Raw genomic sequence first — 23,015 nt, 5'->3', positions numbered from 1 at the left:
AACACAGACGTTCATGAGGCTGTGGGCTGTAATTAACTGGAATGTTTGCCTGAGGTTCCCAGGTTACGTGTTGAATGTTAGATAAGTTATTAAAGAGGCAGTTTTTTATTTGTCCTTTTAATTATCAAAGCTTTAATGGCTCTTCAGCTCTACCAAATTAATTTTTTTTTTTTTACATTTGGAGAATATTTATTTCTCTTTTCTGATAGGGTTTGGTGTAACCCCAGCGTTGCTTTAGGTTAGAACTGGTGTTCAGGGTTATAGTGTAACATGAACTGCTGGTCGTGAACAGTTTGTCATGGACAAACAGCCTTTGGGAATGCAGGAGGAGGAGAAGGCAAGTGTGTTCACAGAGTGGTGGAATGGTTTGGGTTGGAAGGGACCTTAAAGCTCATCCCGTGGGCAGGGACACTTCCACTAGACCAGGTCTTATTTGTTGTAGGGAAACTGGGAACCTCTGTGAGGAAACAGTGAGGAAGCAGCCCTAAAAGTACTAAGCTGAGGTGTTATCTCAATGGGGAAATACTCATTGGGCTCTCCAAAGGTCCCACTCCTTCTCTGGAGGGAGTGATCGGGATGAAGCACATCTGCTAAAAGATGGGATTCCCAACTGGAGCAGCTCTAGAAAAGCCATTGGGTGATCAAGGGAGCCCAAAGGCTGGGAGGGGATACCTGGCAGGTAGAAAGGAGTGGGAGAGGGCTGTTGAGCCTGATCCTGCTGCCACAAACCCAGATGGGCTAGATCACCTGTAAATACATTTGGAGATGAGGTTACCTTAGGAGATGGTTTCTAAGTGTCAGAGGCAGGATGCTTTCCAGTAGGGAAGTGGTGTCCAGAACCTCTGCAAAGCAGGGATACAGGAAGGAGTCAGCCTGAGCTGTGATGGACTGCAGGCTTGGAAAGAATAGCAGTAACTCCTGCAGACTCCAGTCAGGAATTCTGAGGTTCAGACAGTATTTACTTCACATGGGGAGAGTTTTGATGGGTGCTTGTGAAAGCTGGAGAGGCAGGAGTGCTTCAGACTTGAGAGTACTGGTGATTTCTTGGTGAAACCCATTGGAGGTTCTGACTTTCTGTGGTTGGGCTTTGGGGGAATTTTGGGGAATTTTCAATATCCAGTGAGGTATTAATGGAGCAGCAACACAGCTGATCAGTGCCACCCTTTTGTGGCACCACCCTTCTTCCCCTGTTGGACCATGGAGGTGCCTCTGGTTCCTGAGGATCCACGGATTCAGGAGGAGCCAGGCACAGCTGAGGACAGGTTCCCTTCTCTGGCTGTACTTCCCATCTGGAAACAATGCCTCTAGAAAATGGGGAAGGGTTTTTAGTCTTTCCTGTGTTGTGCTGGGCTCTGATTTTTCCTGCCAGGGCTCTGTGCCTCATCAGGAGTGACAAAAAACACACAGAGTGAGAGCCTGGTTTAAGGCAGAGCCCGTCTGCATCCTGGGGATAAGCTTCTCAGTCCTCAGCCACAGATGCATGGTGTGTTCTCCATGCCAAGCAGCCGTTTTAATCCATTCCAAATTTCCTTATGAAAGCAGGCAGCATGCATGGTTTGCTCTCACGGGTGTCTGTGTGCACACGTGGTGGGAGCAGGGAGAGGGCTTTTCCTGGATGTTCCCTGTCCCCAGCAGGAGCTGCTTGGTCTTCTTCCAGAAGCCACCCTCCAGAAGTGAAAACATCAGCTCCTGTGGATAAAGGCAAACATGAAGGAAATGACTTCTTGCAGATAGAATACATAAAACTTTATTTTTTTTCCTCCTGCAGTCTACTTTTTAAAAAAGACAAAATGATGCTTCCTCTAGCTAATCTTACGTCCATCCTCTGGCCTGAGGAAACATCTGCTCTCCATGGTAGCCTCAATTGTCCCAGCCAGTTCCCTCTTAGAGTTCCCTTCTCTTCCACTGACAGCAGTTGCCTCCAGCTGCCTTCATTCCTGCCCACCAGCAGTCCCAAAGCCAGGAGCCCATCCTGATGTCCAGGTTTAGCTCAGGGCAGGTTTAACCATCTCCTTGGCAGGATTCTAGCAGCTCGTGCTGATACACAGCACAGTCCCCCTGGTGAGATCAGGAGTCTCTTAGCCATGAGGATGCTCAAGGATCACTGATGGAGCAGAAAAAAGCCACCCCTGTCCTTGCAGCCTCTTCATCTACCTTAGGGGCTGGTTAGTGTCTCCTTGGAGCTGGGAATTTGCTCTGGGAGCCAGAGCTGCCAGCAGTGCTGTGATGTGGTGAATGACACTTGGGGTGGGTTTGTCACTAATAAATTGGGTGTTGACTCCTAGAGAGGAGCATTCATGTTGGTGAGGTCCTGTAGGCCAGGGGTACACAGCAGCTTTTCAGCAAAACTGTTTGTTTGTGGAAGGAATCTGGGTTTTTGGTTTACCTTTGGAACAAAACCATTTCCACCCTACTCTGAAGTTTGGCTATCCCTGCTGAGAGGAGCTGCAGCTTCCTGCTGGGATACAGGATGGAGAGCTGTGGATGGCTGTGGTAGGGCTGGACCCATGGCTTTGTTTAGACAGTCCCTGGCCATCAGCATTTCCCTCTCTGCCATGCTCTTCCTTCCCCCTCCTGGTGGCTTTACCTACCTGTTGTGTTTTCAGCCTTAGCAGTGACAATGTGGCTCTTTAGCCAAAACAGAAAACCCTGGAGGGTCACAGCTGTCACCCTCCAGGCATGGAAGGGCTGTTCTGTGTTTTCCATTCCTGGTGAGAAAATTACCCCGTGGTGGAATTTCTCTCTGGCAGAGACACATGGCATTGTGCCAGTGTTTCCTCTCCTTGTCACTGTCATCCCACCTTTACCTTTCCTACGTGGAAAGGGAAACACCTTTTTGTTCTGACCCAGTCGTTTGTTTCCTGGTCCTTTGTCTGACTGGGATTGCAAACCCCCAAAATGAAAATGCAGAGTACAGGAGCAGCTGTGTGACCAGGAACTGCTGAAGGGTGAGGAGAACTTTGGAGAAGAGCTTTCCTTGGAAGAGCCTGCTGGGAACAAGTTAATTTGTGCATGGGGTCACGTGCATTTTATTGCCACAGATGTGCACAGAAGAGCAGTTCACAACAGGAGAAAAAAAATTAATTGCTGTTAAAAATGTGTATCTGCAGCCTTGTGAGAGCTTTGTGATTCCTGGGAATCCATTATGCAGGATCTGTTCCCAGCAGGTGGTGACACCCTTATTCCAGTGAGCAGTGTCTGCTTTCATTCCAGCAGCACAGGGAGGTGGATCTGATCCATCCCCATGTCCCTCTCAGAGATAACTCTGTCCCTGTCTCATTCCAGGACCGTGGCAGCCGAGGTCAGGAAGCAGATCTCGGGGCAGTATGGAGGCTCCCCTCAGCTCCTCAAGAACCTCAACATCGGAGGCAGCGTCTCTCATCACACCACTGTAAGTCATGCCTGGAGCAGGGATTGCTGAGGATGCTGTCCACAGTCATGTTACCATTTGGGAAGAGACTCAGTGCTGACAGGTTGTTGATGTGAGCGGCCCTGATAACACCGAGGAAAAAATTCCATGCAAAACCCACTAATTTTGGGGATTTCTGTGTTGCAAATCAGTTGGTGTGGCTGGGAGTTTGTGTTTCTGCAGCATCTTTGTAGGACAAGGAGCTCTCTTGAGCAGGTATTCGTTGTTTTATCCCCAAACAGCCTGGATTAAATTCCATGTGTGTGTGGTTCTCTGCATGGAGAGCTCTTTGCAAGCTCCTGCACTTCAGGTTGCTGTTTTCCTGTCCTTCTTGTCACTCTTGAGAGCAGGACCAAAGCGACTCATCTACTCTTCTGAAGTATTTTAAATATTATTGTGCAAGTTGAGTGTGGGGTTATTCCTCAGGAATGTGTATTTACTTACAAGTTTACAGCCCACTTTGAAGAGCTGCATTGTCAGAATCACCCTTTCTGAAGTCAGACTTTCTTGCATGGCCTGTCAGTAACCTTCCAGATTTATTGTGGTCAACATTTCAAGAGTGCAGCAAACTTTTTCAGGCTGGAAATGTTTGATCTGGGGTCTTGCTTCAGGTCACAGCAGTTCCTTTTGCAGAAGTCAACTTGGAAAACAAATATTAGAGCATCTTGTTTTCTTCAGAGAGGGGTGGTTAGGTCAGGCAGGACTGGAAATGTGCCCTGAATTCGATTGTGCAAGTGTTGTGAGTTTACAAGAGTTCTTCTATTTGGAGTAGGGTCCTGTAGTGTTTCCTCAGTTCCTGGGGTTGTGGGAATGAGTTCATGGGAATTCCCTCTGCTTCATGTCCAATGTAACCTGTTAAAGCTTCCTCCTGTGGAGCACAAATGCGTCCTCAGAGCTGAGTGTCACCTCAAAAGGGATCTCCAGGCTGACCTCTAGCTCAGAAAAGTGACTTCACTGCAGGCACAAACTTCATCTCTGAGGAGATCTGGCTGTGCCAGAGGCACTGGGGATGGAGGAGGGCTGGAATTCCTGTCATTCCCAGGAACACAGGGAGAGCAGAAGGCTGATCTGTCAGCTGGTGCCCAGCGTGGTGGGGACTGAGCACGGAGGAGGATTAATGAGAAGGGTTAATGATAGAAGGGTTAATGAGAGCTGCTGCTCAGGCTAATGCCTTATCTCAGTGGCTCTGCTGGGCTGTGCAGTGATAATGCAAAGCCCTGACTTGGCAGTTCTGGATGGTCTTTTGCATAATCCAGCATTAGAATAGGGAGGGACCCCTGCTATTAGCGGTGTGTGGAGCACTCAGGGTCACTGACTGCACTTCCCTGCAGCACTGCACAGCTGAGGATTGCACTCCCATGGGATGTCCATCCCAGCAGCTGCTGTGCCTCACTTGTCTCACCCGTGGTTTCATCTTGGAAGGAGTTGGCTGAATTGCCTTTCTACTCCCATAAAGTGAGATGTCTTCTCTGAACTTCTCCAGGCTGCTCCTCACCCAGCCATGTTTTTGATCAGTTTTTCCTTGTGTCACCTCCTTTCACTCTGAATTGTCTCTTTCACTTTTTCCTCCTGTTTTTAAGGTTTTTCCATTCTGCCTCAACCAAATTCATGCTCAAAGCTTCAGTCCTGTTGATCTTCACATGCAATTTTTTGATACAGCATCAGACTTGTTGGTCATGGTATTGTCAGCAGCTCTCATTATCCTCTTGCTGTGCTGTTTGCTAGTAAATATATGCAAGAATCTATAAAAAAGCTGGAAAAGGTCATGCTGGCTGGAAGCAGGCTCTGAGCTTTTCCTATCAAACTGCATTGTGTGATGGCTGCTGTGATAAGCTCCCAGTTTGTCACATGAAATTCGGTGTTGAGCAGAGATGCTCTGCAGAGGCCTGATTAACACGGGGTGATGGTTTGTAGGAGATAGTCTGTAGGAAAAGTCTATTTAGTTAAGTCATGAGTCTGTATCCTGAGGCTGCAGAATACGACAGAGGTTTGCTTGTCTGAATTTTGGGTTAATTTCTCTCCCCGAGGCATCCATCAGGATCTGCTGTGCCTGCCTGGCCTGGTTTGATAATCAGCATTATGCAGAGGGAAAGCATCGCTGTGTGAAGCTGTGTTTGCTCTGGAAAAGTTCAGTTCTGTGTAGCCACACTGGTTTAAAAGCCTGAAGTAGGGCATATAGTATGGGAGTGAATAGGAAATTCCTGCTAAAATGTTGTGTGATTGAGTTTCAGTATCTCCACAATGGCAGCACCTTGGGACTGGGGGGGCTCCAGCCTGCCAGAGATTCAAGAAATATTTGGCCAACGCTCTCAGGCACGGGGTGGGATTGTTGGGGTTGTCCTGTGCAGGGCCAGGAGTTGGATTGGATGATCCTTGTGGATCCCTTCCAGCTCAGGATATTCCATGGTTCTACAACTCAAGTGATTGTGCAGATGTGGTCTCTCATGCCCATCTTGCTCGTTGTGGTGAGGTAATTCTGGTCCAGACAAGGTCAGCACTGATTCTCTGATGGTTGCCAACAGCAGCTGCTTATGATAGTTTGTCTGAGAGTCTTATCAGTGGAGATATTTTTATGGGAAAATGGAGGTTTTTGTGAATGAAGAGTCCTCAGCTCTGTGCTTGCTTGGGCCTTTTGTTTCTTGTCAGCTGAAGCCAGTGCAGGGATGTTCCTCACTCCACAGATTTGCCCGTGGTTGAACCTGGGATAAATGCAAAAACCTGTCAGCTGAATTTTAGCGAGTCTCTTCCTTTTTGCCTCACAAGCAGCAGACAAAATGCTGCCAGAACTGTTTCTAATTTGGTAACTGGTAGAGCTGGGGAGAAGACACTGCTTTCAAATGAGTTTATTATTGTCAGCCTCCACCCTTCTGCCACTTTAGGAGCAGCTGATTTTAATTGCACATTCCTCAAACCCCAGACACAGGTCCAAGGCCCTCAGAGGCTTTTCCTGTGTAACCCAACGTGCCAGGCTGGGACTCCTGGCAGGATGCAGTCCCTGCAGCTCTGAGCTTTTATTTTTGCAACCCACAACAGAAGGCACTGACAGTTTGCTGTTGGGGAGTAGGAGCTGTGAGCTCAGAGAGTTCCATGAAGGAGGGTTGATTTTTTGGAAGTGATTTTTGCAAGTCTCTCCAAGCCCACTGGTGAATGGAGTGTGCATTTGCACCTTGCTGGGTGTGCTCTGGGTTGGAAGCCATGTGTCCTGCTCATCCTGGGTTCCTCCAGAGGTTCAGTATTCCCTGCTGGGAGCTGGTGCTTCTCACCACCAGCCCCACTGGGTGAAAGCACAGAGCCTGCACCTCCTCTGGGAGAATTCCCCAGCATCTTGCAGGATGGGGAATTTGCTCTGTTTGTTTGATGAACTGGACTGTTTACTATGGGCCATAATGATCCCTCGTGACTAACCACTTTCTTTTCTTCCCGAGTTTGTTTTTTCTGTGGAGCAGCTCCTTGTGCCAGTTAACTCTGTCTGCTAAAAGTAGATAAAGACTTATAAAATCTTGGACTTTTTTTTCACTTTTGACTGCCAAGGATAATTGTTGAAATGTTTTTGGCTGTTGTCCAAAACTTGACTTTTTTTTTTCTTCCTCCAAGAAAAAGTTCTCTTAATTTAAAAAAAAAATCTTTACAGGTCTCTTTTTTCTATTTCTTTACATCTTTAGATGTATATTTTAATAGTTGGACCATGGCACTCAGTGCAATGGTCTGGTTGACCAGGTGGTGTTCAGTCAAAGTTTGGACTTGATCTTGGAGGACATTTCCAACCTTAATGATTCTGTGATTTAATTAGAAGAGCAGCTTTTTACAAAACTTGCAGATAAGCAGAATGAATGTACATTCAGTTGTTTTATAGAAAAATCACAGCTTTTTCCAAGGGATTGGGCTAATATTTCCTGTCTGTTGATGTATGTTACAGCAGAGAGGATTGTTAGTATTTAAAGGAACACTGTTACAAGATATACTAATTAGTCTGGGAATAAAGGGATCTGGATTCTTGGATGTGATGTGATCTGACCATGTCTGCTCTCAGCACTCCATTTTCTCCCTGTGAAATGAAGGTGCTGACATTTACATATCTTTGTAAAGCACTGCTGGCTTTATGGGCATTATCTGGGCTAATTGAGGCTTTGTCTTGGATTTATTGGATGTCAGACTTTGGCCATGTATTCAAAGATAGCATCTAATTATTCAATAAGAGAATATAGGTTCCTTTGTATATTTCCATTGTTTATTTTAATGTAATTTAGGAGAAGAAGAAAAGGTGATTTGTGCAAATGAATGGGAAGCCCAGCAAGGGAAAACATGACAATGTCCTATGTGGCACAGAAAAGGGCGTTTTGGAGCGTTCAGAGCCAAGTAATTTTATCACCAAAAATTGAAAAGGAAAATGAGCCAAGTCTTTCTGCTGTCTCAGGGCTGATGAAGGCTGAAGAGTGCCTCCCATTATATGTGTTTCCTGGAGGTTTTGCCCTGCCTGGCTCAGTGGTCTATCCTCATCAGACGGGGGAGGATGGGAGAGGCATCCACATCCTCTTCCCTGCCTCCTCCCCTTGGGGACTGCTCACAGTTAGCTCTGCTCTGGTGCAGGCACTTTCTGTAGGACATTAAAACTGCTCCCATTCTATTGCTGAAGTCAGCAGTGAGCCCTGTTGCAAAGATCAGGAGTGTTTTATCTGTTCTGGTGAGTCTGGTGTCCACTGGAAGTTGCCGAGTCTCTGCAATGTATCAGTTCACAGTATCAGAACTTAAACAGTTCACATGCTAGCAGAGATAAATACTCTTAACTCAATGATATTATACCAAGTAATTGTTAATAAATAGGCTGGGAGAGCTGGGGGTGCTCACCTGGAGAGGAGAAGGCTCCAGGGAGAGCTCAGAGCCCCTGGCAGGGCCTGAAGGGGCTCCAGGAGAGCTGGAGAGGGACTGGGGACAAGGCATGGAGGGACAGGACACAGGGAATGGCTTCCCAGTGCCAGAGGTTAGATGTTAGGAGAATTTCTCCCCTCAGAGGGTGATGAGGCCCTGGCACAGGCTGCCCTGAGGCTGCCCCATCCCTGGCAGTGTCCATGGGCACTGAACAGCCTGGGCAGCTCTGTGTGATGCCGGCGCTGGCTCCTTGCGTGTCTCTTGGTTAATCCATCCATGCAGGGGATAAATTGTCCCCTGGGAATTGAGAGGTGGCTGTGCCAAGTATTTCCCACTCAGGAGAGCGTGTCCGTGGTTGCCAGGGCTCAGAGCCACCAGGGCTCAGAGCCACCAGGGTCTGCCTGTGTGAGCGCCGAGGGTCCGGAGGGGTCCGTCTCCACTGAGCTGATGTGACATTTCTGCCAAAAGTGAGAAGTTGTGATTTTTCTGCAGTCTCTGGTCAAACTGTTTGGCTTTTTCATTTCTCTGTTGCTGTCTCAGTTTTTGCTTTCAGTTTTGTCACAGTTTATCAGAGGGAAACTCTTTGAGATGAGTCTCAGCACTCGCATTTTCTATATCAATCTTTGTGTTCTCCAGATACTCCTGGTGAAATTGCTCAATTCTTAATCATCAAAGATCTTGTCTTCTTACCCGTCCTTGGAGGCATAACTCGTGTCTTTCTAGGTTTGGTAAGAAATTGCTTTAGTATTCCCAGATAACTCATTAATCTCTGATTAATATTAATATTTCTATACCCAGATGGCTTTCTACATTAGCAACCAGTTATCATAGCAAATAACCTGGCAGTATTTGTACATAAAGCATCTCACTGGTTTTGGGACTGGCTGTTACTTGTTCCATGTAGGATCCTTCTTTAGGTAGGTGTATTTGTAATTATTTCAGAGAATCCCACACTGGTTTGGGTTGGAAGGACCTTGAAGCTCATCCTATTCCACTCCCTGCCATGGGCAGGGACACCTTCCCCTATCCCAGGTTGCTCCAAGCCCCATCCAGCCTGGCCTCAGACACTTCCAGGGATGGGGAATCCATTTCCTTTCATTAGAGGCTTTTCTAACTCAAGCATTGTGGTAGAACTTGACACACACTGCAGATCTCACAGAATCCAGAGCTTAATACTGAATATTCTCACATGCTAAAGATGGAGGTTTCAGACACAGAGAATGCTTACAGCAATTTTGGGGGCACAATTGCAGTTTGAAATAAAGGACTTTAATCAGCTGCTCTCTATGGTAATGGCATCTCACAGAACATGATGCAAAAGAAGGAGTAAGAGCCAGAGCAAAGCAGGAGATAGGGAACTGCATTCCTGAGGCAGTGGGGAGGTAATGACTGCACTTATGGCTGGGGAGGTGTCCTCCTTGGTGAAGCTTGGGAGCTGTATGTGGTTGATGGAAAGCAGAGATTGCCTAGGAATCTCCTTGGTTCATTTGAATATTTCCATGTATTATAAATGCAGCCAAGAAATGAAAGGCAGGAGTTCTCTGGGCTCACCAGTCATCAGGCTAAGGAAATCAGGAGTATGGGTTTTCTGAAATGCAGGGATGGCAGTAGACAGATATGTGAGTCTTTGAATTTGGATCCATTTGGATTATTTTTGGAGTGCTTAGTTGAAAGAAAATGTCATTTTTGCAAGTAAAACATGTTTTTTCATGACTTGAGTGTTGTCAGTGGTTAATATTACAATGCTCATGTTTCAAAACCTCTTAGAGTGACTTGCCTGTAGTTCACACTTAAAAATAAATCTAATGCCTCTGATTAGCAAGCTTATTTCTTTAAACTGTTACCTTCTTTAACCTGCCTGCAAATTGTCATATTTTTTTTTTTAGCATATTACATTTCCTTCATTCTCAGATTTATTCTGAGTCCTTCCAGTACATCAGATTTGACTCCTGTTCCCTGAGATACCAGTATCCCTTTAAGGGTGACAGGGTTTTGCTACAGCAAGAAGAGGCCATCTGCATTCCTGACTGCTCAGCAAGGGAAGTGACTGTTTGCCCTGGAGACCCAGAGATAGCTGAGAGAAGGCTGGGGCTCAGCTTTGAAATGTTAATCTGCTGCTTCTGGCCTTCCAAGATTTTGCCCAGGGAAGATAGTGGGTGGGAAGTCGGTATTAATTTAGAATTTGGAGCTTTGGCACAATCTGTTGCAGTTTTAGCACGTTATAAATTGCTTAATATTTAAGGAGGTATTGAAGTTAAGATGGAACTTTGTCCTGATTTCAAAATTGGCAAGAAATATCACCCTGATTTTGAAGAAGTGCTTTAGCTGCCAAGTAAAAATAGCAGTCAGGATCCGCCCTGTGATGAGGAGCTCTCTACAAGGTTAATTTTTCAAGGTCCCTTATCGGATCCTCACAGGGAGTTTTACTCCCACACAGGAGGCAGGAGGTACAACCTTCCACACTTTGCCATTGTCATTTTTACAGAGCCCTCAATTGTGCTGTGATCCTCACAGGGGCTGGGTCTCTGCCCTTGGGAATTATGCATCTCATTTGAGATAAAAGGAAAATTGGGCTTGGATCGGGCCACAGCAGCTTGGGTTCAAATCCTTGTTGTGCCAGATGCATCCTGCCAAGCTGCCCCATCATAACCTCTCAGTGCTGTTGGGGCTCCCTGTGAGATTGGGCATCTTGGGAGGGCAGAGGTGAGGGAGGGAGAAGGAAATGTGAGGGAATGTTGTTTTCCATGGCTGTGCTGTCATACACAGGCTGGAAAAGTCTACAGAATCACAGCTGGCATTTGAGTGTGTTGCTTCCAGGGTGTCCCACTCGTGGTGCTCAGGACAGCATGTGTGAGCTGGGCAAATATCCCCTGTGCCCAGCTGTTTGTTTAGGGAAGGGATGGGCTAAAGTCCTCCAGGCAAAACTGGGAATGCCTGTGGATGTCAGGGAACTGTGCTTCGCTCAGTCCCTGTGAGATGGAGATAATAATTGTCCCTTTTTCTGCCCTAGTTGTTACTGAGCTCCAGTACTGAGCTGCTGTGCAGTGCCCAGGAGAGCAGATCTTGAGTCTTCAGGTACCTGCACAGGTGTAAGTGGCTCAGGAAGGCAGGGAACGAGGGGCAGGCTGTCCAGGCTGTTCCCAGGAATGCCACAACAGAGCAGCTCTTGTACAAACCTGACCTCTGCATTGTATTTTTTGTTTCCTTGTGTGAACTTTGCAGCGTGGTGCCCTAGGTGTAGCTTCCCCTGCAAGTTATCCCTTTGTTCCCAAGTCCTTGGGATGCTTGGCTGAAGTGAATGCAAGTTTGTGTTACCCTCCATGGAGTGATGCCACATCCCCTCACTGAGGCTCCTGCAGATTTGTGCAGGTGCTTTTGTAAGTGATGATGATGATCCAGGTAGGTGCTCAAAAGAAGGAAATAAATAGGAGAGAGACATGTGCACTAAAACTCCACAAAAATACAATGTTTGCTGTCTGGAGAAGAGCAAAGTCAATAGGGAATGCAGTTTTATTTTCCAGCTTTTAAGGGGATGTAACAGTGAAGAATAACACAACCTTAAAGAAGAAAGCTTGAGTGTCCCTGTTGTAGGAGAGCTGTAAACCTTTGAAATAAGGGTTTGTCCTGCAGGTGCTGAGAGCCAGAACTGCAGCAACACAGGTGCACCTCTAGAAAGAAACTGCCTGTTCAATGGGTTAGAGAAGCCAAATCAAACAGCCTGATGCCTGAGTTAACTGATTGAACATGTCTGTGGTCATGTTAAGGACATGCAGAATTGTTATTTCCAGGTGAGGGGTTCGATTTGGGTAATTGTAAGTCTGAGAGAGGGAGTCCTGTTTGATTTCTTCCGTACTTTCAGTGTATCAGTACTGTGATAAACACAGTGTTTATGTTGGCAGGGAGCAGGTTATCCCCCTCTTACTCATCCTGAGCTGCCCTTTCTGCCTATGTAGTCTTCCTGTGGACTTTAATAGCACCAGGACAGTGGCATGAGTGAGGCAGCAGTGCCTGATCCTGGGATAAACACTGAGTGAAAACCGTGTTAGGGAATTGTCTGAAAGGTTGTCCAAAATTTCATCTGTAATTACAGCCTGCACAAAATCAAAGAGTATTTTTTTAAAAGAGCAGCAATTCTGGGAGCAGGTTTCCTTTACATATTTTTAGCATGTATTTGCCATTAATTTACATTACTCTCTAGTCCTAGTGGGGAAAATGCTCAGGGCTCTCGCAGAGTTTGTTTTCTGGAGGGTCTTAATAAACCCAACAGAAATGGACCCCCTGGCAAGGATTTCTTGCAGTAACACTCCAGAATTCCCCTTTAGGTTTATTAGGGGAGACCACACTGAGGCCTCTCAGTACTTCAAGGGGACTTATAAAAAACAAGGAGAGTGACTTTTTACACAGGCAGACAGTGATAGGGAGGATGGTTTCAAACTAAGAGAGGAGAAATTCAGATGAGATACTAAGAAGAAATTCCTGACTCTGAGAGTGGTGAGGCCCTGGCACAGGGTGCCCAGAGAAGCTGTGGCTGCCCCTGGATCCCTGGAAGTGTCCAAGGCCAGGTTGGATGGGGCTTGGAGCAACGTGGGCTTGTGGAAGATGTCAGGGTTGAAACAGGATGAGCTTTAAGGTCCCTTGCAGCACAAACCACTCTGGGATTCTGTGATTAGCCAGTTGGTAGGTGGACTGCATCTTTGCAAATACTTGACTGGAATTGTTCTTCTGCCTCTGAAAGTCCAGTGAAGAAAAACTGTCTGTGTTTTGTGGAGGAGACACCTGCTGTTACTTCCACAGAGCTGTCAGGAGGAAGGGAGAAGGCTTTTCCTGGGAGCAGGATGAAGATGCACTGAAGATGGCTGTGTCTGCAGGCTGCCAGCATGCAGGGCTGTGGGAGAGCACAGCTTTCTCCTGCTCAGCTGTTCCCCCTTCCTGCTGCAGCACATTTCAAACCTTTTCACGTGCAGCTGCTGGGACTGGCAATTCTTTGATAGTTGAGATCAGCTGTCCCAAAGTGTCACCATCCTGCAGGCCAGGGGAAACAGCTGTTGGGTGCCTCCTTGTTTTTCCTGGTGCCACAGGAGGTCAGCTGGGCTGGAGGTGAGATGACAGAGCAGGTTCTGCCTCTCCAGCAGCAGTGAGGTTGGGATGATGAGGTTGGGATGATGAGATTGGGTAACCTGGTGTTTATCTGGGCTTGTCCAACTCCTCCAGTGTGCACGTTTCACCTGATGGGTTTGTGGCAATTTCAGGTGACTGATGCTTTGGCCAGGTGACACAGGAACAGCCCTTGGTATTTTGTGTCCTTGTCCCCATCCACACCTTTGGAGCGATGCTGGAGCATGGAGCAGGACAGGGGAAAGGTTAAACCATTGACAGAGCTGTGAGAGGAGCTCTTGTGGTTCTGCTCACACATGGGGACATCTTTTAGGTTAATTTTCCTTCTGGTGCATTTATTCATCCTTCTTTCCTCCTCCTCCTCTTCCATCACTTCTTCCCCCACAAATATCTGAAGCCTAAAATAATGTGCTTGCCTTTTATCTGCCAATAGTCTGACACCAAGTAGTTCTTCTCCATACCCATGAATTTATGTTTGGCCTGTTTACTCAGGTGCTAGACAGTATTTCTGGCTGCACAGATGGTGAATCTAACACAGGCCTCTGGGTTTGACTTTTATGTTTGTTTACATCTTCATGGTACAATAGTTACCCGAAGAGACAAACTGGAAAATTGTGAAGTGCAACCTTGGGCCTAATCCTGAGATGTGTGAAGGGCTCGGAAACCCCCGGAGCGCACGGAGAGCCCCTAAGCACTGCCTGCCTGTCTGGATTGGGTGATTTTCAACTGGCATAGCCAGTTCATTCATCTCCTGGCCAACACATTACAATGCTCCTGTTGGACAAGGGGAATTTGAGATGTGACATGCCAGGGATGAGGAGACATAGCGTGTTTTGGGCTGTGACAGTCTCACGCCCTTGCTCCTGCATGTCCCCCTCAGCTCTGCTGTGATACAGGGCTTTTTCCTCATCTTTTTGTAGTTCTGTTGATCAGGATGAGTGGAGTGGAAAGATTGGAAGGGAGGAGGGAAAGGTTCCTGTGTGTTAGAGAATCACAGGTAAATGAGTTTGTGCAGATTAAAACACAACACTTGGACGAGCAGCTCACTTTTTGGAAGATCCCTCAGCTTTGGAGCTGCCAGTGTGGAAGGGAGGTCAGAAGGAAGAATAAAAGTAAGTTCTTAAAATGTTAGGGCTTAAAAATAGGGTCAGCTAAGCAGCTTTAAGTCACCCTCTGAGGCTTCCTTACCCTTCTGGGAGGTGCTGCCAGTATCCAGCATGGAGCAGCATTGCTGCATGGATGGAGCTCTGGACTGGCCACGGGAGGATGCGAAGGGGCTGCTTTTCCCAGCACTTCTGGACATCCACTGCCTCTGGGGCTTTTGCCCAGTGATTTTGTTACTTTTATCTTCATTTGCAAGGAGTGTCCATTCCTGGGTGGTTCCTCCCCTTTGGTTCTGAGGTTTGTCAGTGGAAGGGGCGACGTGACACAGAGCAGCAGTGGAAGTTTGCAGCAGTTGTGAACAAACAGGCACTTGTAGCAATTCCTTAAGGAAAAGCTGTCACCCCTCAGTGCTGTACATTTGTCAGGGATCTCATGCCAAATGGAGCTGGTCTGTGTGTTTGTAAGGAACTGGGTGAGGTGGTGATGTGTCAGCTGTGATGTGGGAAGGAGCAGCGACAAGTTCTGCTCATCGTGAGCGTTGCAGCGATGAAAACAGGGAAAAGTATTTGGTTTGTATTTTCAAAAGTTCTCTAAAATCACATACTCTGAGTCCATTTCAAGAGTTCAGGATTAGAAGGGGGAGAAAAGGTTATGGGGTCAGAGTTAAATACATAATGGTCATTTTCTAGTGAGAATGCCCATGGCAGAGGTTTGGAACTTGCTGGCCTTTAAGGTCCCTTCCAACCTTTCTATGACTCTTTTGATGTTTCTTTATACAGAAATTAGTTTGTTTATTTTACCTAAATTGCAGAACCAAATACCAAGTTTTTAGACATCACATGTTTTTTGGTGAACCAGATTCTTACCTGGCAAAAAGTCATCTGGTTCAACTCCCCTGTCTTCCTTGGAGTCACGCTGGTTTCCTGCTGAAGGGATTTGCCTTCTAAGAAAATTGCAGTATTCATTGAGGTTGGCTGTGGTGGGGAGATTCTTTCAGTACCCTCTGTGTTAGCCAAGTCTTTTTCCTTGAATAAAAAGTTGATTCATTTCAGAACTCATTGGCAATAGTTTTAAAACTGGAATTTGGGATTTGTGTAGCAATATTTTCGAGAAGCACTTTTAAAACTGAAGTACTAAGTGTTCTTTTTAAAGTCATCTTCAACACAAGCTACAGGGTAGTTCCCTGTCCCACAGAAATCATCTGGATGACAGGAATGGGGAAGTTAGTAGAGAAAACTGCTGAATTTGGATGTGTTTTTGTGACTCTTGTTAAAACACTCAGCCTTGCTGGCATGTGCCAGGGAATTCTAGGAAATCTGTCAGTTGCTGTAGAGACAGCTTCCTCCAAACTTGTTTTTGGTGTTTCATTTTCTTAATGTCTATGTTTATGTATAGCCTCATAGCATAATGATCTCATATCAGAATATTTATATGTATTTATATAATGTAATATGTAAAAATACAAGTTATGCAATGTGAGTATGTATCCAGTTTATGCAAATTTTCCTTTCATGTATCTAAAAAAAGCTCAGGATGGTGAGATCAGCACTGCCAGTGAAATCTACTGTTTTCCTGCACGTGTTCAGTCATTCCTTGTGCTTCAGGTAAGGGCTTTATGCCCAGTAAAGATGATTTTTAAGCATCCATTTTATTGAGGGCAGAGTCCCTTCCTGGCATGGACAGAGTCATCGTGGCACTAAAGGCTCTAATATCAGGGAGAAGAGGTGGTTAAACTTGTACCTGCCATAGGTGAACATTGTGTTTTGTGTTCCTCAGAGAGGTGGTTTAATTCAAAATAATGTTAGTGTTCAGGGTGGTGTGGCTGCCTGAGTTCCTGGTAAATCAGGCCTTGCTCTGGATTCCTGGCTGGGGGCCGTGCCTGAGGGAGGAGGGGTTCCTGCATCTTGGATCAGGGTCAAGGTTCCCTTTCTGATCAGAGCCTGGTAAAAACAAATCCAGGGTCAGATAGATACATGGGAAATAAAGTACTAAGTTTTCTTTTGTTGAATTTCATGAAAATAGATGTAGCCTTTTCTGGCTCTAGTTGTATTTTTTAGGTGGTGATGGTATGCACCACAGAAATATGCAGAGGAATATCAGATAAAAGATAAGACATGAAAACCAGCTCTGTGATGTGTGTTAGCTGAGGTTAACACCACTGGGGTTAATCACCTGATGTTGCATCAAACTCCTCAACGAGGCAGAAGAACTGGTTTAAAAAAGAGAGCAGAAGATGCGCGTGTGATTTTTCTTTATTCTTTCACCTCGGTTTAAGACCCTGTGGTGGTTTGTGTGTTCCCAGGTGCCTCTCACAGAAGCTGTGGACCCCGTGGACCTGGAGGACTATCTCATCACCCACCCTCTGGCCGTGGAGTCGGGGCCCCTGCGGGACCTGCTGGAGTTTCCCCCCGATGACATCGAGGTGGTTTACACCCCACGGGAGTGCCGGACGCTGGTGTCGGCCGTGCCCGAGGAGAGGTGGGATAGGAGGTGACGTGGTGATGCTCCAGGGAATTACATGTGTGTTTAGGAAATCTTCATGATCTCTGTGATTCTTGTCTTTTATTGTTTTCACAGCGAGATGGACCCTCACGTGAGGGACTGTGTCAGGAGTTACACGGAGGACTGGGCGATCGTGAACAGGAAGTGAGTTCCCCTGTGGTGTTCGTCACCTTCAGTTCATATTTAAATTGTGGCTTAGTGCTGTAAGGAGGCTCAAAAATATCATCCTGACTGCTGATTACATGTGCTCTGGCTTTTCATTGCCTGGTTCAACTGAACTGATGCTTTCTGTTTGGAAAATTGGATCTTGGATGTCAAAACCCCTTGGGGCATTTTGGAAAATCTAGGCCATTTCAGTCCCCAGTTGCTCCTTTACCATGGTAGAGCGATGAGGGAATGTGGACAAGTAAAATTACTTTCAGCATTTGTTTCTTTCTTTGTTCCATCTGTTTTGAGTTCTTTTTAGAGTGAAGTTGCATTAATTTTGCAATGATGTAAGATTTATATGCAGTCACAACCATCTGATAGACAAGGTGCCCTCTGCAGCTTCCACTGGTTCCCGAAGAGACTTGGGGAGAGTACATCATTCAAACAAATAATTGTTAATATTTGAACCATCACAACATTTACCTAATGAGTTAACAGTTCAGAGGATGGGCATGCATTGATTATTCCATGCAAATTAGCAGGAAGATTTCTGAGAGGCTTTAGTTGGAGCATAGGCTCTCTCGGATGATTGGAAGTCTGATGACTTCAAGAGCTGCTGTCAAGGAGTAAGTGATCCATGTGATGTGTATCACCTACAAATGACTCCACTGCAGCTCCAGCTCTGCCCTTGTGGCAGTTGCTACAATTCACTGGTTTAATGTTGTCCTGAGAGCCACTTCAGGGGATGCTCAGGATATGCTTGGCACTGCTAACGTGACCTAATAAAAAAGTGTTTTGTAATCTCATACCAAAAAAAAAAAACAACCCACCCAGAAAGGAACCCAAGAGGGAGGAGATGCTTTATTAACTCCCAGCCTTTGCAGCAGAGTCTTGGATGCACCACAGACCTGGACAGTGTGACCCACCCAGCCACTCACTCTTGGCTTTTCAGTGGCTTTCATTAGTACCTGGAAGTCCTGGCTGTGATTCCTGCTCTGATGAGGTTTATTTGGTGGGCTTTTGTCCTCTGAGAGTCATAGCACTTTTTGCTTGGATAAAATCACGGCAGTGGACTGGGTAGAAATAAAAAGAGTTACTGCTGGAGCAGGGGAAGAATCCAAAAGCTCAGTTGGGAAGGACTGAATTGTTTTTCAAGTAAGGATGCCAACAATTTCCTCTTAAACCATCCCATTGGATGGTTCCAAGTGTTCTGGCTAGCTCCAGGGGCACAAACCCCAGCTCTTTTGGATTAGAAGAACATGACTTGGGACATTCCATCCTTCTCTTCCCCACTGCAGGGGAAATAATCTTCATGCCCATCTCTGCATGCAGTTCTTTGTAACTAAAATGTTTTTGGGGCAGGGAAATCCACCGTTCAGTAATTCCTCCAATGATACTGGAAAAGGTGAGTAAGTTCTCTTGAAAAAAGCCCACTGGCATATCCTGATTTCAAGCTTATGGCATAATTTCTGTGTGCCAGACTGAGGAAGTCAGGTGTGAATTAAAATGGATTTACACTTGTTGGTGGAGCTGTGATGGAAATGCAGACATGCAGGTGAAGATTATACAGATCCTATTGTTCAGCTCTCAGGAATTACAGCCTAGCAAGGAAAATGCATTCCTCCTTTTTCATTTCCCTTCCTGTACTCACTGCTAGCATATCCATGTTTTTCCCATGTCTGGAGCATCCCTCTGTGGTAACTTTAGTACCAGGGCATGGTAAAAACAACTAATTCTAGATGTGATCCCAGGAACTGACTTAGAGTAAGTATTGTAAGGAGGCTGTGGCTCTGTCCATGTGTGTGTAAATACAGATGTGGTGACATATGGCACCCAAAAATTTGTTAGTCAAAGAGATCTGCTCCTGTCAGCACAGCAGGCAGACTGTTCACTTGCAAGAGCTCTTACACCCTGGAAAGCTCTGGAGGACCCACTTTCCCTACAAAGATGCTATGGGAAGATGCTGGTTTTAGTCAGAGTTGGAAAGTTGTTCTCCAGAGGTGCTCAGGACTTTGCTGAGTTGCTGTTTTGGTTTTCCAGTTAATCATTTTATCTGCTCCAAGTCAGTTTGTGCTCCAGCAGAACCACTGGCCTTCAGCCCTCGTGTTCCCGGCCTGTTTTTAGCTTGGCATCACAATGGCACGTTTTGCAATGACTTTAATTGGCCCTTGATAATCCTCCTTTTGACATCACCCAGAGTGGCTTTATAGATGAACAGAGTGACATTGTAGTGCTGGAATAGTGGCTGCTGGATTATGCCCCAGCTCCAGTGGAGCTGACTGGAAATTGTGTTTGCAGAGAGCAGCTCCTGCCTCGGGAGGGTTCACGCTGATAATGCTGGGTTTGTTCCGGGGTGCTGCTTCTGGCCTCGGGGTCAAAAGGGCTCCTGAGAACGCATTTGAAATACTCTGTTTGCAGATACCACAAGCTGGGAACTGGGTTCAATCCCAACACCTTGGACAAACAGAAGGAGAGGCAAAAAGGGCTCCCCAAACAGATCTTCGAGTCTGACGAAGCTCCCGATGGCAACAGCTACCAGGATGAACAAGTAATGTGCCTTTAAAACCTCGCTACATAAAACCTAATTTATAGTCCTGCTTTAAAAGTGCAGTCCTTTTCCCATTATAAGTTGCTTTTAATTTGTTGGCTCTCAGGATGACCTTAAGCGACGCTCAATGTCGATCGACGACACTCCCCGGGGCAGCTGGGCCTGCAGCATCTTCGATCTGAAGAACTCCCTGCCTGATGCCCTTCTCCCAAACCTTCTAGACAGAACCCCAAACGAGGAGATTGACCACCACAACGAGGACCAGAGGAAGTCCAGTAGGCATAAGGAGCTTTTTGCACTACACCCAGCACCAGATGAGGTATTTTTATATGCGTGTGGGTGAGACTAAAAAAGTGAAGGGTGTAGGGAATATGAAAGCTGTCAGTCTGCCACGGATTTAAAGGATTTAAGGTCACCTGTGTTTAACATCCATGAGAACTGGAGCTATTTTGTGGTTTTCAGCATTTTGTCTTGCCCATAGATATTCCTTTCTGAAGATTGGGTTTCCCTTAGTTTATGCAATCCCCAGTAATGTAGAAACATTAAAGGGCTTTAATTTAGCATATTTATAGCTGCTGATGAATGCACCATGCTGGGAAGCCTTGGATTAAATTGGTGCTGTGTCTTAGAGGAAGAAAGTGATACATGTGTTTGTCTCTTAATTCTGCTGGTGGTTTGTACAGGGGTTGTGTCTCTGATTCCAGGAGGAGCCCATAGAGAGACTCAGTGTCCCTGAAGTACCCAAAGAACACTTTGGCCAAAGACTCCTGGTGAAGTGTTTGTCCCTGAAGTGAGTACCACTCCAACAGACAGCTGCACTGCAGAAATTCAGCATTTAAATCTGCTGCTGTACCCACGTGCACCTGGAATAACTCCACTGCCTTGCTTATTGCCCTGGAAGGGTCATTGCATTGTTTGGTCATAGGCTCCCAGGTTAATTTTATAAAGGTTGAGTTACACAGTTGTATCTTCAAGACTTCCTGCAGGTTGGTGTGGCAGGAAATATCCACCTCCCTTGGCTTTTCTTCCTGCTGCTTTCCAGCTCTACCTGTTCCATGCCACTGGCACGTGACATGAGGCTTCTCCACACTCCTCCAGGGCTCTGAAGTTGGCCAGTCACTGGTGTTCCCCTCCCTGATGAGGACATTTAAGATAAATTTAAAGATTAAAAATGCTTGAGCCTTAAAAACATAAAGACAACCAAAGATTTGCCAAAGTTTAGGCTCAACAACCTTGACTGTGTCCCTTTAAGAGTGAAGACTTTATATACTTAGTAAGCATTAACTGGAGGAATAGAAACCTGTTAAACAAGTTTAATGAAGTGGAGCTCCTGAATATAGGGTTACCTGCAGCTGGTTCATTGCCTATAACTCTTCTCTAATAACACAAGGTAAAATTTTACTGTTATTCCCTTGGAGAAATAAAGTACAAAACTGATTTTCCACACTGCTGTATTCATCTTCTGTGTCCTCAGTTAGGTCAACCCTTCTTATTAGAGAGCTCCAGTTGCTGCTCATAACTGAGATATATGTGTGGGACATATCTCCTGCTCGTAGAGTACTCCAGGACCTAATATAGCCATAGAGATGAACTGATTTTGCAGCCTTTTATGAACTGGAACAACATAATATGCAGTAGCAGTGCAGCTTTCTCTCCAAAGGAGGGTGTCTTTAGCATAAATAAGTTAGATGCTGGAAATTAATGTTTTCTGCTCTTTAAGCATCTCTTGCTGACTGCAAATTTATAGCAAATCTGCCCAGCTACATGTTTGCTTGTGTACCTGGGAATCTCTGAGCCTGTGCTCAGGGTTGTAATCCAAGATTGTGCCATCCCAGTGGCACAAAACAAGGACATCTTCCCCGGGGAGAAGGCTCAGATGACCTAAGCAGGGTCATTTCCAGGTTAATCTCAGCTTTGTTGCAAAACTAGAGAAAACACCTTGTTTGGTGGTGTTCTCCCTGTTGAAAGAAGGAGTTCCAGGCTGAGAAGCTGAGAGCTCTGTGCAAGGGCTGGGTGTGAAGGGGATCCCAGCATGGATGAGGCATGAATTTTGTGGGCAGGCTGTGCAGAAAAGAGAATGTCATTTGAACCCCTGCTTGCTTTGGTGCAGGGACAGGTTTTGAGTGTTTTTAAATTCCTTTAAGTCTCCAGGTGCTCTAACAATAAGTTCAGCTCTGTTTGGTGGGTCAGTGTTCTTGTTGGGAGTGTTGGAACTTGCATAAACGCTGATAACACTTGCTGCAAAAAGCTGACACTTTTCTGTGTCAGTTTCTGAGGAAATCTTTGAGCTGTTGGCATTTTCTGACAACAGTTAACTGTTGAAAATTGCCAAAATAGCTGTCCCTGAGTGTCCAGAGGCAGGAGCCCTCTGGTCAGTAATGCTGAGAGGAGCAGTTGGCCATTTACCCATAGAGCACAGGAAATGAGCCTCTCCAGGGAGCCACGGGAGCTGAGTGCTCCAGTTATCCCAGTTATCCCAGTTAATAACTCCTCTCACTTTGAGGAAGGCTGCTTTGCTGGGCTTTCAATGAGTCAGTGGCTTCAAATGGCTTTTAGAAAGTCCAGGGAGCACTGGTATGGTCCTGGTGGGAGGGACCAGGACAGGAGTGGGGTGGAAATTGGGAAACAAGATCCCTTTGGAGCAGGAGGCAGCCCTTAGGTTGGCTCAGCTGTTCCTGACATCTCGGTCCCCATCACCCAGGGAGGATCTGGGGACAGGGTTGGTTATTCCTTCTGACAAAATTCAAGTCAACTGATTTTATGTTTCTTTCTTTCAAGATTTGAAATAGAAATTGAGCCCATTTTTGCGAGTTTGGCTTTGTATGATGTTAAAGAAAAGAAGAAGGTAGGTTTTTAATTACTTGAGTGTGACATTTCCACTGAAGCTGTGTTTAAAAACAAAAATGGAGGAATTAATTGTGGTGGCAAAACTTGAAGAAGACAGTGACATAGAGGTTGCAAGAATGATTTCATTTCATGAACCATCTTGTGTGTTCTTCTTCTGCTTGGTAAAGCAGTTGAGGTATAACCACTCTTCTAAAAATACCATCTAATAATATGTGACTGCCTGAAATCAGAATATATATATATATATAGGCCAATTTTGGCTTTCAAAAGTCTCTTCCCCAGAGAGATCTTAGGTAACTGAAACCTTTTTATTTAGATTAGGTTTTTATGACTTTCTTAATCTCTTTTTGGTGATTCAGTGTGGCATGGGTCCAAGCAACACTTCAATAATGCACAAGAAAGTCACGCATGCTAAAAGTGCTAAAATCAAAACAAAACTGAGGAGTCTTTTCAAGATCTAAGTTATAGGGAATGCAA

The 23,015-nt window shown here is 45.8% G+C and overlaps 1 protein-coding gene across 6 annotated transcripts in view; it reads left to right on the top strand.

The window, feature by feature from the left end:
- DOCK7 (dedicator of cytokinesis 7) overlaps window positions 1-23,015 on the top strand; it is a 93,462-nt gene that overhangs the window by 5,435 nt on the left and 65,012 nt on the right. For all 6 annotated transcript variants that reach the window (XM_069023572.1, XM_069023570.1, XM_069023576.1 and 3 more), the window contains exons 2-8: window positions 3,286-3,391; window positions 16,797-16,972; window positions 17,072-17,140; window positions 19,562-19,691; window positions 19,798-20,010; window positions 20,396-20,481; window positions 22,470-22,536. In XM_069023572.1, the coding sequence (XP_068879673.1) occupies window positions 3,286-3,391; window positions 16,797-16,972; window positions 17,072-17,140; window positions 19,562-19,691; window positions 19,798-20,010; window positions 20,396-20,481; window positions 22,470-22,536 (847 nt within the window). The remainder of the gene's footprint in view (window positions 1-3,285; window positions 3,392-16,796; window positions 16,973-17,071; window positions 17,141-19,561; window positions 19,692-19,797; window positions 20,011-20,395; window positions 20,482-22,469; window positions 22,537-23,015) is intronic.

The sequence above is a fragment of the Aphelocoma coerulescens genome, chromosome 8 (genome assembly GCF_041296385.1).
Source record: "Aphelocoma coerulescens isolate FSJ_1873_10779 chromosome 8, UR_Acoe_1.0, whole genome shotgun sequence".
Classification (NCBI taxonomy): Eukaryota; Metazoa; Chordata; class Aves; order Passeriformes; family Corvidae; genus Aphelocoma; species Aphelocoma coerulescens.
The sequence above is the reverse complement of the archived record's forward strand: the minus strand, read 5'-3'. Positions and strand labels throughout refer to the sequence as shown.